At 44.5% G+C, this 12,631-nt stretch overlaps 1 protein-coding gene across 2 annotated transcripts in view; it reads left to right on the forward strand.

Annotated features, from left to right (window-relative positions):
- The window catches only part of CSMD2 (CUB and Sushi multiple domains 2), a 518,793-nt gene that overhangs the window by 299,603 nt on the left and 206,559 nt on the right, over window positions 1–12,631 (forward strand). For both annotated transcript variants that reach the window (XM_065421846.1, XM_065421845.1), the window contains exon 13: window positions 9,837–10,163. In XM_065421846.1, coding sequence (XP_065277918.1) covers window positions 9,837–10,163 — 327 coding nt within the window. The remainder of the gene's footprint in view (window positions 1–9,836; window positions 10,164–12,631) is intronic.

The raw sequence follows: 12,631 nt of genomic DNA on the forward strand, positions 1-12,631 counted from the left end.
GCCCGTCCGCCTCCTGCCGCTCTTGTGTTTGGTTACTCTAGACACCATCACATGAATGTGTGTCAGCAGAGATGACACAATAGAATGGCACAAGAACGTAACTCAGCATAAAATCTGTATCTGTACCTGTACTGGGCATCAGGTGGAAAAACAAGGTAACCTGATTCATATGCTGCTAGTTGGAATATGCAAACAATTCAGTGCCTCCAATTCTAGCTGCAAATGCATGACAAATGCAGAAGAAAATTAAAGCAGCATCTGCTGGCCTGAGCAAATGATTTATGTCCATGATGTATGTATCTCAGAGAACTCATGGCCTGAGCTTCCAGTGATGTGGCCACACAAAAATATCATGTACCTGCCTTATTGCAAGGGATTCCTGAATCCACCATTGTCTATGTCTTCACGATAAAAGACCTTCCATCTTTATCCTTGTGGTTGTCGTTATACCCCTTAACCTTCCATGCTATGTACGTGGGGCCCTTGGGCATCTTCAGCAGACTGTCCCATGCATGCACTGTACTGCCCTCTTAGGGACAGAGTATGTCTGGCTTTGAGTGTACATAGGTTCCCTCTGACTGGCTGAGCTAGTGGAAATGGTTCCTTTTGCTCACTGTGTTTCTGTAGCTGAAAGGGGTGAGTGCAGTTATCCATCCACATGTTTGCTGTTAGCTGATGATGACAGTCTTTGTTGCACTCAGCCACGATCATTACTAGATGTGGAAGACCTCTCTCCCCACTTCGCAGTGTCTCTTAGACCTCAAACCAGCTTCATGGTTGCAGTTATTCACCCTGACGTGCGTTTTGAAAGCTACCATTTGTAACATCATTCCAGGGTCGGTATCGTTTTCACAAGCAGGGGTGATCCAGCTTTCATAGCACAGTAGAACCAAGATCATCACTTCGGTATCAAGTTGTGGTTGTCCTTCAGGAACTTAAAGATATTGAAAACAGGGTGAGGAAGTGTCTAAGGGAGAAAATTAGTACCTCAGACATGCAGTTGTGTTAATTAATCTTAGGTGCCGCATCTGGATGCATTGGTGGGATCTGATATGAATATGAGGCAATAATCAAACTGTAGTTACCAGTGAATGAATAGAAAAGCAGGTTTAAGAATGGGGAAATAGTCCCATGGTAACCGAACTTTCATAGGGAGCAGACTGGTTGTTCATATACCACAGTGATGACCCTGGTATAATGTATGGGCAGATTGACTGGAATGCCCCATTCCATTGCACTAAGTGTAACTTTCAATCATGTGTCCGTATTGCTACTTAAACGCACACATCTGTGTTATGAAAAATAAGGCGTTTTGTAATTCTTACCTGGATTTTAGATGGGCTATTGCAACCCTAGGCCCTGATTCAAAACAGGTTTCATGATCAGGCTTTGCATTTAAAGTATAGATTTTACAACGTGCGAATTACAGAGCTAAAGAAAAGGGAAAGACTAGCATCCCTGGCTAGCGCCAGCTCGTGTCTAAGATATTCTGACAACTTCCCCTGCACAGTTCTATTCCGTCCCTCAAACCTCTTTGCTCTTCTAGTCTTGGGTTCCCCACACTGTCCTGTTAAAGCACCCAAACCCTGACCAGCCATGCCCGATGGTCCAATCCTGTGCTATGAGCAAGTGAGACAATTGCGCCAAATGTGTGATCATTTTATGTTGTGGATAATTATGGAATAAGCTGTAACTGCCAGGTGATACCTTTTGACACCAAATCCCGATGAATGTGGGTGATGGTTTTGCCTTCCACTCCCCCTCCTCCATTACTTGTGCTGGTGAGTGTCTCAGGAGAATTATTTCTGAAATGGAATCATTTCCTGGCACATTAGTTCAGTGTCTTCACGCTCATGGAGCTGTAGTTTGCTGGACCCGTCAAGCACTGTAAAGGTAAAGTGTGTGTGCATGTGTGTGTGTGTGTGTGTGTGTGTGTGTGTACATATATGTGCATGTAGCTGTAAGTGATTATGATCATGGATGCGTGAAGAGGACATGGGGGCAAATTTTATGGTTTTACATTGAAGTTCTGCTACAATTGCCCTCAGGGCCGGTGCTACCATTAAGGCAAACTAGGCGGTTCCCTAGGGCGCCAAGATTTGGGGGTGCTAAAAAGTGTGCCCCCAATTGTTTACAGCGTTCCTGGGCTGGGCTGCCGGCGGCGCGCTGACACATGAGGCTCAGACTCCCTCTCCCAGCGCAGCGGCCGCTCCACTTCTCCCGCCTCGCAGGCTTGCGGCGCCAATCAGCTGTTTGGCGCCACAAGCCTGGGAGGGGAGGAGAATTAGAGCAGGGGTGGCGTGCTCGGGGAGGAGGCGGAGCAGAGGTGAGCTGCGGTAGGGAGCTGCTGCACGGCTCCTGGGGGGGGGAGCTGCCGCGGGGGGGGACGCCTCAGGGCAGGGGGGGAGCTGCCGTGGGGGGGGGGCGGGGCTGGGGGGGGCGCAAGGTGGAAGTTTCACCTAGGGCGCGAAACTTCCTTGCACCGGCCCTGATTGCCCTATAGGTTATGTGTGGAACCTAATGAAGAGTGGTGTTTTTGTTGGAGGATCCATATTTTTGGGCCTGTTTGAGATATTGTGGGGTGAGCCAGAAAGCTTGGGTCCGTGTCCTGATACAAACTTCTACAAAGTTTCCAGGTGATTCTAATCTGGGGTTTTAGTTCAGGCTCATCCCTGGTTTCTGGTGGTTTTTGCTTTATTATTATTAGTTATTTTATTTTTTTAAATTCATTAGTATTGTGGTAGCACTTAGAGCCTCTGTCATGGACCAAGGCTGCATTGTGCTAGGCACTGTACAAACCCAGAACACAGGGCAGCTCCTAGCCCCAGAAAGTTTAGCAAGTGACATTATAGTTGCTCCCCCCCCCCCCCCTTAGCTGTAGTCCATGTGGTGCACTCCCCCAGTTCCTTTCGTTTCCGGTTTAAAAGAATCCAGTACACGCCAGTGGAAACTTTTTTTTTTTTTTTTTTTAATGGTGAAAGTTTCTGCTATCTCTACTTGTGATGTGCTGGTTTTCAGCACAACTTCACATGGTTGTGTTATGGGTCTGGATGGTTGTGATGTGGCATGGTGCTTTGCGTTGTGACTGTGTGTGTGTGTGTGTGTGTGTGTGTGTGTGTGTGTGTGTGTGTGTGAAACTGCAAACTTGCAAGTTCCCGTGCCCTGGAGCTGACTGGAAAGGAGACTCGGGGTCGTCATACTGTATGGTTAGAAATGCTTTTTTCCACCCAACCTTAGTTTCCTATTCACCGCTTGAAACCTCCCTCCAGTCTGTATCTGATTGCTTTGACATATATGACCTGTAAAATGGGCACTTACCTGATACTGGAGCCTATTCAGTAGATGTTTTAGAACTGGCGATTTGTGCCCAGAACCTGTTATAAACTAGCATGGAGTGAATCAGCAGCGCCTGTTGCTAGTTGTGGTGATTTTGAATTTGTCCCACAAAAGCACCAGCCATTGTGTGTGCAGTTAGCAGCTTGGCTCTGAGCTCCTCGCCTGAACTCCCATTCAGTTATACAGCACTAAAGTTTTCTTTTTGTTCTTCGTGAATCCTTCCAGCCCATCTGTGCACCTGATGTTTTATGCTTCACATATAATTTTTCTCCCCTTTAGCGGTAATTACTCTTCCTGTTAATCTCATATTGGCTTTTTATACCTGCTGAATAATCCTAACTCCCCACTGCAAATGGTGTGTTTTCTAATTTAAAACTGAGTGGCTAACCTTTTGCATTCACTTCCTGATACATACATATAGGATTCCGAGCCGGTAATACAAACTGTGATAGACGTTTTCCCAGCACCGTACTGAACAGCACCATGTAATTTTGTATAACTTGACAAATTTTCAATTTTAGCTCTAAATTAACCTGTCAATTAGTTATTTTTTCTTTCTTTCTTTCTCTCTCTCTTTCTTTCTTTTTCTCCCTGCCCATGATTCACGGCAGCAAATGGAACCACCCTAACAAAAAACAATTTGCGAGTTTTCAATAAGTGGCAATAAGAGGAAAATATCTTCTCTGTATTTATTTATTTTAAATTATGGAAATTTATGTTGAGACCGGGGAATCCAGACAGCCAGATTCCAGAAGGCAATAATACTCTGTTGAATTTGGTTGCGCTAAGCTTTGTCAAAAGCAGAGTAGGTCTGGCAGAGGTAGGAAATGCAGTTCTAGTCTAAGTACAGAGAGGCCATGTTTGTGTGTGCAAATTTTCACAATTTCAGCAAAGCTTTTTTTCACCCAACATTTAAAATGTGTTTCACAGAAAACATTTACTATCCCCCCCCCCCCGAGTTATAGAGTTGTTCATTTAAAACATATAAAATAAAATATTGCTATTTTTTAAAAGTTTTCCATGTCTGACCCGCTCTAGTTCTAATAAAGAAAAGGTAAATAGCTGCCCGTTTAGTTATTTGAGAAGAAAGGCCGTTTCCCTAAACTTGTGCATGTGCAAATCCAGCCAATACCCAGCCTGGAGAGAAATAGTTGGATAAAATAAATAACCTGAACTTTTCTCCTGAATGAAAAATAAAAAAATTGACCTGAATCTTAGCAAAGGGAGGAAATGTTCAGACTGGGCCAAACTGTAAAATTGGCTCTGGATTCCAATTTTCTAAAAGTCTGTGTGTGTTTGGCTCTGGGCTTTTGGCTTGAGTCCAGCTGTAGGTCAGATAAGTGCCATGGGGTAGTTAGTAGATGGTATTTTGTGCATCTGAGAATTTATACAGTCCAACTTGGACTCTAAGGCCTTGTCTACACACCAATTTTGTACCAGTCTGGCTGTTTTGGAGAGGGATGTGATGTTGAAATAGTTAGGCGAGTACAACGTTAAGTGTGGATGTGGTTATACTAATATTAAAGAGCTCAGGTTGGACTAGCTTATTCCCCTTACCATATAGGAATAAGCTATCGTGGTATAAACACTTTTAGGCCAGCATAGTTCCACATTAGGATAACTGTAGTGCTCTAACTATTCCAGTACAGTTAATGCAGTACAAAATTTGTGAGTAGACTAGAAGGCCTAAGAGCAAAATTGAGAGGTAGTGTGTAATTAGACTCCGTAAGGGTACATTAAATTCCCTAGACCTATTTACTCCCACTTGCTGATGTGCACTCTATGAGAGAGGCCAGCGCCAGCTTCTAAAGAGGATGGTGCCGAAAACCATGCAAAGGGCAGCTACAGATGGGGGCTAGTTTCTTCCTGTCCCTGCCACTCATTAGGGAATCACATCCCTTTCAAAACTCTTGGTAAATTTCAGATAATTATTCAAAGTGTATGGGGTTGTTCAAATCTCCAGAAGTTGGATCTTTATAGGCACTGGGGGTTTTCTCATTTTAACAGCCATGGAATAGTGTGTTTCCTTTCTCCAATGGGAATTGTTCCAATGCACTCCTTGTAATGTTTCCTCTTGATCTTCTTCTTTTTCCACTGTGCAGTGCTGATTGAATATGGTGTGTATAGTGTATATTGCATCTGCAGGCTGCTCCACCCCTCTGTTACTAAGGGGTGAGACTATTCTTCTAGGTTATACCTGTTGTGGATGTTAGTTGCTCATCTGTTTGTAGACTCAGTTTGTTTAGTGGCTTTCGGGCGAGTAATAGGACATTTGTCATTTGTTGCTTTGGGGCTGGTTTACCTGGTGCCTTTTTTGCCTTGTGTGCTCAGGAAAGGTGCTGGAATGAGATCTCTAGATCTGCTTGGATCCACCAAACAAATAGAGGATGGGCGCTGGCAGGGCAAGCTCTCCTGCCAGCGTGCCTCCTCTCTGACTGTTATGGGCCATCAAGGTGACTTCTGGCTTCATGCCATCAACAGAGTCGGCCATGAGTGAGACTAGTTATTGCTGAGTGATGACGTGAGTGTGTGTGTGCGCACGCGATATGAACATGTGTCCACAAAGACCCATTACTAACTTTTGGTTACTGTTGGCCAGAGTCAGGTTCAAAGAGGTTAATTATTGGTGAAATGCTCTGAATCCTCTGACGGCTCCCCTGAGTCCTTTGGACCATTGTTTCTTGGATTACTCTGATCTCTGTGTACATGTGGGATTTGTAGCTCTTATTAACAACCTTCTTTCACAGATGCAGCCATGTAAGAGCGTCCTGTTCTTAAAATTAAGTTGCCATTCTGCATCCAAAGTCTTTGTTCTGCATTATGGCCCCAATTCATCAAAGCACTTCAGCACTGAGATTTAGGCACATGCTTAAGTGCCATGGTGACTAGGGATGAATTTATCCATGTGTTTAAGTACTTTGCTGAATTGGGGTTTATTGTCCTATGATTCACTCCCCATCCATTTCTTATTGTGATCCACAGGGATGTTTCCATTTCCCCCGTCTATGACTCGAAAGGATGTACCTGCTCTGTTGCTGACTGGTGGGCCAGTCCCTTCTGATAGAGCTTTAACTAGAAGGGTGCTTGTTTTGTGTTTGAGTGTGGCTGTATGGTGTCCATCCAGCAGGGAAGTCGCAGGGCGTCCAATACCACCCCACTTCCTTCAGTTGTTGTATCTCTCTTAGCATCTATATGGAGATGGCTTTGGTATGCACAGGTCAAGCGGGAACCATGCTTCTTGTTTCTGTAGCGGATATCTTTAGTTTGGGATAGAACTTCAAGTGGCCTTCAAAGACTGTCCAGGTCTGTCTTTGCCCAGCAGTGGAATTTTGTGGACCCATAACAACATTTTCAGGGCTTGGACAGTTTTTTCAAATACTTCTTTAATGTCTCCAGACTGGCAACAGACCTGGCTTGGAAGCTCTTAAGCCCAACAGAGACTGTGCTGGGTTACTCTTAGTCATAATGAGCTCCTGAGCTCCTGGATTCTTGACTCTCAGTTTAACTAGAAAACCTGCAAGTATGGTGTTCCGATAATGGATCCTGCCTGTTAGGATAGCTTGAATCAAAGCCTCCATTACTATGTTGTGTTATCGTTAGCCTTGTTGCTGCACATTCTGATTGTCAGAGGTGCTGACCAACTACCGGCTGGCTGCTCAACGCTTTTGAGTCAGGTCTCCAGTGCCTTAAGATCCATTTCCAGGGCTGAATTCTGCTCTTATTTACACTGGTCTGGAGTAACGATTCTGGCCGATTTATACTGGTGCATCTGAGCCTCCCTGGCCTGAGGAATTTTCCTTATTCCTGATGGTGCTGCTTATTTGCTGCGTGTGTCTCTCTGTGTACCTGGGTCGGGTGGGATCTTTACTAGTGGTTTATCTGATTTTTACCTTTGCACCTTTTCTCCTCTCCCCCAGAGAAAAGGAAATGTTCAGGGCGTCACATGCCTGTCTTTAATCTGGACCATGGAGTGGTTTTCTCGTGTCTCTTGCATTTGTTTTCCTGTCCTAATTTTACGGTGTATTTTAACCTAATATTTTATCTTTGCTGTTGTTGTAGCTTGAGGAGATTATTTTTCTTTGCATTGGTTTCTTTACTATGCAGAGTGCCAGAGGCAGGGGGCTGCAATCTCTTGAGATTCTTCTTGTTCTCATTATTTAACATTTATATTGCAGTACCTCAATGTTTTGCTAAGTAAAGGGACACTCTGTTTGCATGTCTATTAATATACATGGCCATATCCTCACTTGAGGCAAACCTGTGTCTCAGACAGTGTATAGTTGCTTTATCCCAGGAGCAGATCAGGAAAAAGATTGTGACTTTCAGTCACAGTCTCAATCCCATTTTTTCCCCCACTGCTCCAGGGCTAATGTATCCTATGTCAGCCCAATACCTGGCACAGCACAGGTCTTCCAGCATGCCCAGCCCACCTCCTCTCACTCGTACCAAGCTCTGCATGGGCTGTTCCCGCCCCCCGCACTACTACCTACAATGGAGGTAGCCCATGCAAGTGGGCCATAATCTAGCCCCTGGTGTAACTCAGTGTTGCTCCATTTACTTCTGCTGCTGGTTGCATGGATCAGCAGAGCACAATGTTCCAGGTCCTACATTATTATTAATTCATTATTGGTATTAATGTAGCACCTTGGAGCCCTAGTCATGGACCAGGACCCCATTGTGCTAGGTGCTGTACAAACCCAGAACAAAAAAATGGTCTTATTTGGATTTATAGGACCACATAGGAGTCACTTATCTCATACTTCCACAGTAGTGATTCCCATATTGTTCAGTGAGTGGGCGTGGGGTTGTTTTTTTAATAGACAGATATTCCCAGACACCTTATAATAGGGTTTAGTTGTCAAAAAGACTTGACAGCATTCCTTTTAATAAAGATTCCTACATACACCAAATCCTTGGTAGATGCTGCCGCCTGTTTCTTTTCTCTTTAATCTAGCTGCCTATTCTCTTTGTTATCAGGAGCAGGAAATGGCTTGTAGCTCTTAGCCTCAGTAATGCCCGGTAATGTGCATTTTATTTGATTTAAGACCATTAGGTATTGAAGATAAAGGAAGCTCATACTAGGGGGAGGGCAAACGTCAGACCAAATAATTGTATAAATGCCAAGCCAAAGCCATCCTCTGAGTTACAGCCTCGTGCCAGGAATTAGCGTGAAAAGCATATTAAATGATAGCTTTTAATAAATGTATATCAGGCGATGTGGTGGGGGCGGGGAAAGGAGCAAGCAAGATGTACATAAAGCATAACCATCATCAGGTAGGTATCAATTAGATAGTAGCATTGCAGTTCAGAACTAATGGACCCTGTCAGCTAAAATACAGCCTATATTGAAAACAGTCACCCCCTGAGGGCTGAGGATTTTTCATTTGCACTGGTTACCCCCCCCCCCACCCCCCGCGCGCTCCACACAATTAATTATGTTCATAGGGGCAGGAGTCCAGTACGATTCTTCTTGACATCGTTAGTCCGGTGAAAGTCAGTGATTTATTCCTAATGGCAAGGGAGCTGTCCAGTGCGCGCTCAACACTCTAGAGCTTGGCCAATCATATGTTGCCATGTCTGTTTGCACCAAGCAGTGTGAGTATGCACAGCATTTTTTAGAGAAAATCCAGTCACTGGGCCTATTCCCTGGGAAGTGATTGACCCCCGTGCAAAGTGGCTCTCAAATCACAACGGCACTGTTTTATACCCACATTGTTTTGGTGCAAATGACTGCAGAAGTGGCAGGCCAATGGTGAATCGAGCCCACAGCTCCTTCCCGCAAGGAGCTTGCGATTTGTAGCCCTGTCCTGCAAGAATTTAACACATGGGAATAATGCTATGCATAAGAAGAATCCTGGTGAGTTCAGGGAGGCTGCTTATGTGCACCGAGTTATGTGGATTTGTAGCATTGGGGCTTAGGTTAGAACTGCATTTAGCAAATGATCATGTAAACCAAATAGCACCCTGAAGCTTTAAAATGCTCCCTGTCCTGCTGGAAAGGGGATCGTTGAGGGGTTTTTTTTAAACAGCTAAGTGTTATTCAATGGAATTCACCCTGCAAGGTGCAAACTCTCCCGCAGGGTGAATTCCATTAAGTAACATTGAGTTCTTGAAAGAAAAAAAAAGAAAGAAAGAAATCCACATGCTACTTCCTGCAGGGTAGGGGTGGGGCATGAAATCCATTGCAGGCATGGTGGGACTTTAAAGCTTCAGGGTTACGCAAAGCATAAAGAAGGGGACAATGCAATCCCTGGCTGGAAAATTATTGACCATTCAGAACCAAGGACCAGAGAATATTTTTTGGATTGAAGATATTTCTTCCTCCCCTTTATAAATAAATCACTGATGCCCAGCAGTGAATGGAGCACTGATCCCTTCCCATCCTAAATTCTTTGAGAAGCAAAAAGGTTATGAATTTGCATGGGGGTAGGTGGGGGGAGTAACAAGTCAGGGTTATAGGAACTGTGTGCTGCATGATTGATGGCGATTTCTCATTGCAGTTTCCTGCTTTTTCAACTTCACCACCCCGTCTGGGATTGTCCTGTCACCAAATTACCCTGAAGAATACGGGAGCAGCTTGCACTGTGTTTGGTTAATAATAGCTAAGCCTGAGAGCCGGATCCACTTGGCTTTCAATGATTTTGATGTGGAGCCTCAGTTTGATTTCCTAGCCGTGAAAGATGGAGGAACCCCTGAGTCTCCGGTACTGGGGACCTTCTCAGGGAGCCAAATCCCTTCGTCTCTGACCAGCAGCGGCCACGTAGCCAGGCTTGAGTTCCAGACCGACCACTCCATGGAGAAGAGGGGCTTCAACATCACATTCACCAGTAAGTGCAGAATCCTTCCTTTCTGCTAGTACCTGGAGGACAGGCGTCTTGCCAAGTGGAATTATCATCTTGGGCCAGATTCCGATCGAACGGAAATCACAGTAAGTCCAGAGTAACTCTGATATCAGTGGTGTTACTCTGGATTGACAGATGGTGCAGTATTGGTCAGAATGTCGGCCTTTGGGTCTAAGGCACAGAACTCAGAGACAGTAGTCACAGGTTCTGGTTCCTGGCTCTGGAAATGTGTGTGGTCTAGTGTTGAGAGCCATGAACGAGGAATCTGTCTTTCTAAGGTTCTTACCTGGCCTGCATCACTGCAGCATATGAGCACCTCACAGTCTTTCATGCATTTATCCTCATAACCCTCCCTGTGAGATAGGACAGTGCTAGTATCCCTGCTCACAGATGGGAAACTGAGGCAAAGAGAAGTTAAGTGACTTGCCTAAGGTCACGTGGGAAGTCTATGGTGGAGCAGGAGATGGAACCTGGATATCCCAAGTCCTAGGCTGGCGCCATAACTACAGGGCAGGTAATTTTCCCAGCTCGGAAAGAAAGCGGGGTCTAGGGTGAGAGCAGGGGATTGGGAGTCAGGATCTCACGTGCCTCAGTTTCCGCATCTGTAACATATGAATGCTTATCTGACAGAGGTTTAGTTGATTTAAAAAAACAACATGAAGTGCTTTGAGATCTTTTGATGGAAGGTGCCATATAAATGTTCAGTACTATCATTATTCACTTGTACTGGGAGGCATGCAGAGCCTGTGAGGACAGTGTGAGAGACGCTATATACAATGAAGGAATGAAACAGACAGGGTTATGTATGGCTTCACATAAATTCAGGCCTTCCGTGTTCAAGTGAATGCAAACTACCATAACAATTTACACTCATGTTACCCTGTAATGTTCTAAAGAACATTATTAAACCTACTCAGCAGAAATGATAAATGATTCAAGTTATAACAGCAGCTAGTGGCACTGCTAAATTAATAGTCTTTCCTGCTGATGACTGCAAATCAGCCATTTAAAAAAAAATGTAGGTCTTAAGAAATCATTTGCCACATCAGATCAGGCTATTGGCTCTTCAGGTAAGGTGGTCTGCTTTGGGCAATGACTAATCCTTGGTGCTTTCAGAAGAAAGGGCGGACCGGCCCCTCTGCCAGTGCTGCTTTGCATTGCGGTAAATGATGAACTGAGGGCAAGGCCCGCAGCATTCCGCCCTCAAGCACAAGTCTCTTATGCCATGAACTCCTGAGGGAGGGAATGTCACATGCTGGGTGCTCCCTGTATGAAGAGGTGTTTAGGCCAAATTATCTGCTGCTGTAAATGAAGCCTATCAACTCTAATTCTTCTTGCCCATTTATACCCGCAAAGAATTTGTCCCTTTCTTTTCATCTTTTCTAAATCTGTCAACCATTAACTTTCTTGACACTGGTTGACAGGATAAAAAAGTAGGGATGGAGCCCAAGTTTCTAAGTTTCACAGTCCAGTAGATACCACTGTTAGCAAGGGGAATGAGGAGTACTTGTGGCACCTTAGAGACTAAGGTACTCATTCTTTTTGCTGATACAGACTAAAACGGCTACCACTCTGAAACTGTTAGCAAGGGCGTCCTTGTTATTTATTTATGTTCCATTAGCACCTAAGCACACCAGTCATGAACCAGGACCCCCATTGTGATAGGCACTGTATAAACGTGTAACAAACAGCTAGTCCCCCTCTCCAAAGAGCTTACAACCTAAGGATAAGATAAGGGACAACAGATGCATACAGTAGACAGTCGGGGAGCACAAGGAAATGGAGACTGTGATATTCAACCTAAATGTTCCCGCTTTCTTAACTGAAAGTGGTCTTCACAGATTGTAGTAGTGCTGTGCCGATAAGACTGCTCCAGACATAGTCCAGAACTCGTCCCAGTCATTACACTTGTAAGAGCATAGGTGTGCAATTGATCTGGGTACTGCTGCCTTTCATACGGTGCTAACCCCAGAAGAACATCACAAACTTTGTTCAGGTATGGTACACATAATTATCAACTTAATGAAACATTGAGACCATTGCTTTCTGATTGATGGCCTTGGTTTTTAACTGCTGGTAAAGGCCAGTGCTGACAACTACCCTGTATCTATGGGTACATGCAACTCCACTTTCAATTTTCCAATACATAAAAAGGTAATTACTTTGTTTCCTTTGTTTTATAATAGCAGTAATGACTGAGGTCAGATGTTTCATGGCAGGCCATGGTTAAAGTGCTCTTCACGTTAGCCTCAGGTCCTCAAACCTTTCATATTCTGTCAGTTCATTGCCCCTCTGTGCACACATGCCCATTCTTGGCTGTTTGTTGTGTAGCATTTCCGGAGCTTCAGGGAAATTCTCTCAAGCAATGTTTTTGTGCAGTTTCAATTCTTTCAAAAGTGAAGAGTTGTAAAGAATATTATTGCAGGTGTTTCTGGGGTTCCCATCCCTGTATT

This window comes from Emys orbicularis, chromosome 23 (genome assembly GCF_028017835.1).
Source record: "Emys orbicularis isolate rEmyOrb1 chromosome 23, rEmyOrb1.hap1, whole genome shotgun sequence".
In the NCBI taxonomy this organism is placed as follows: Eukaryota; Metazoa; Chordata; order Testudines; family Emydidae; genus Emys; species Emys orbicularis.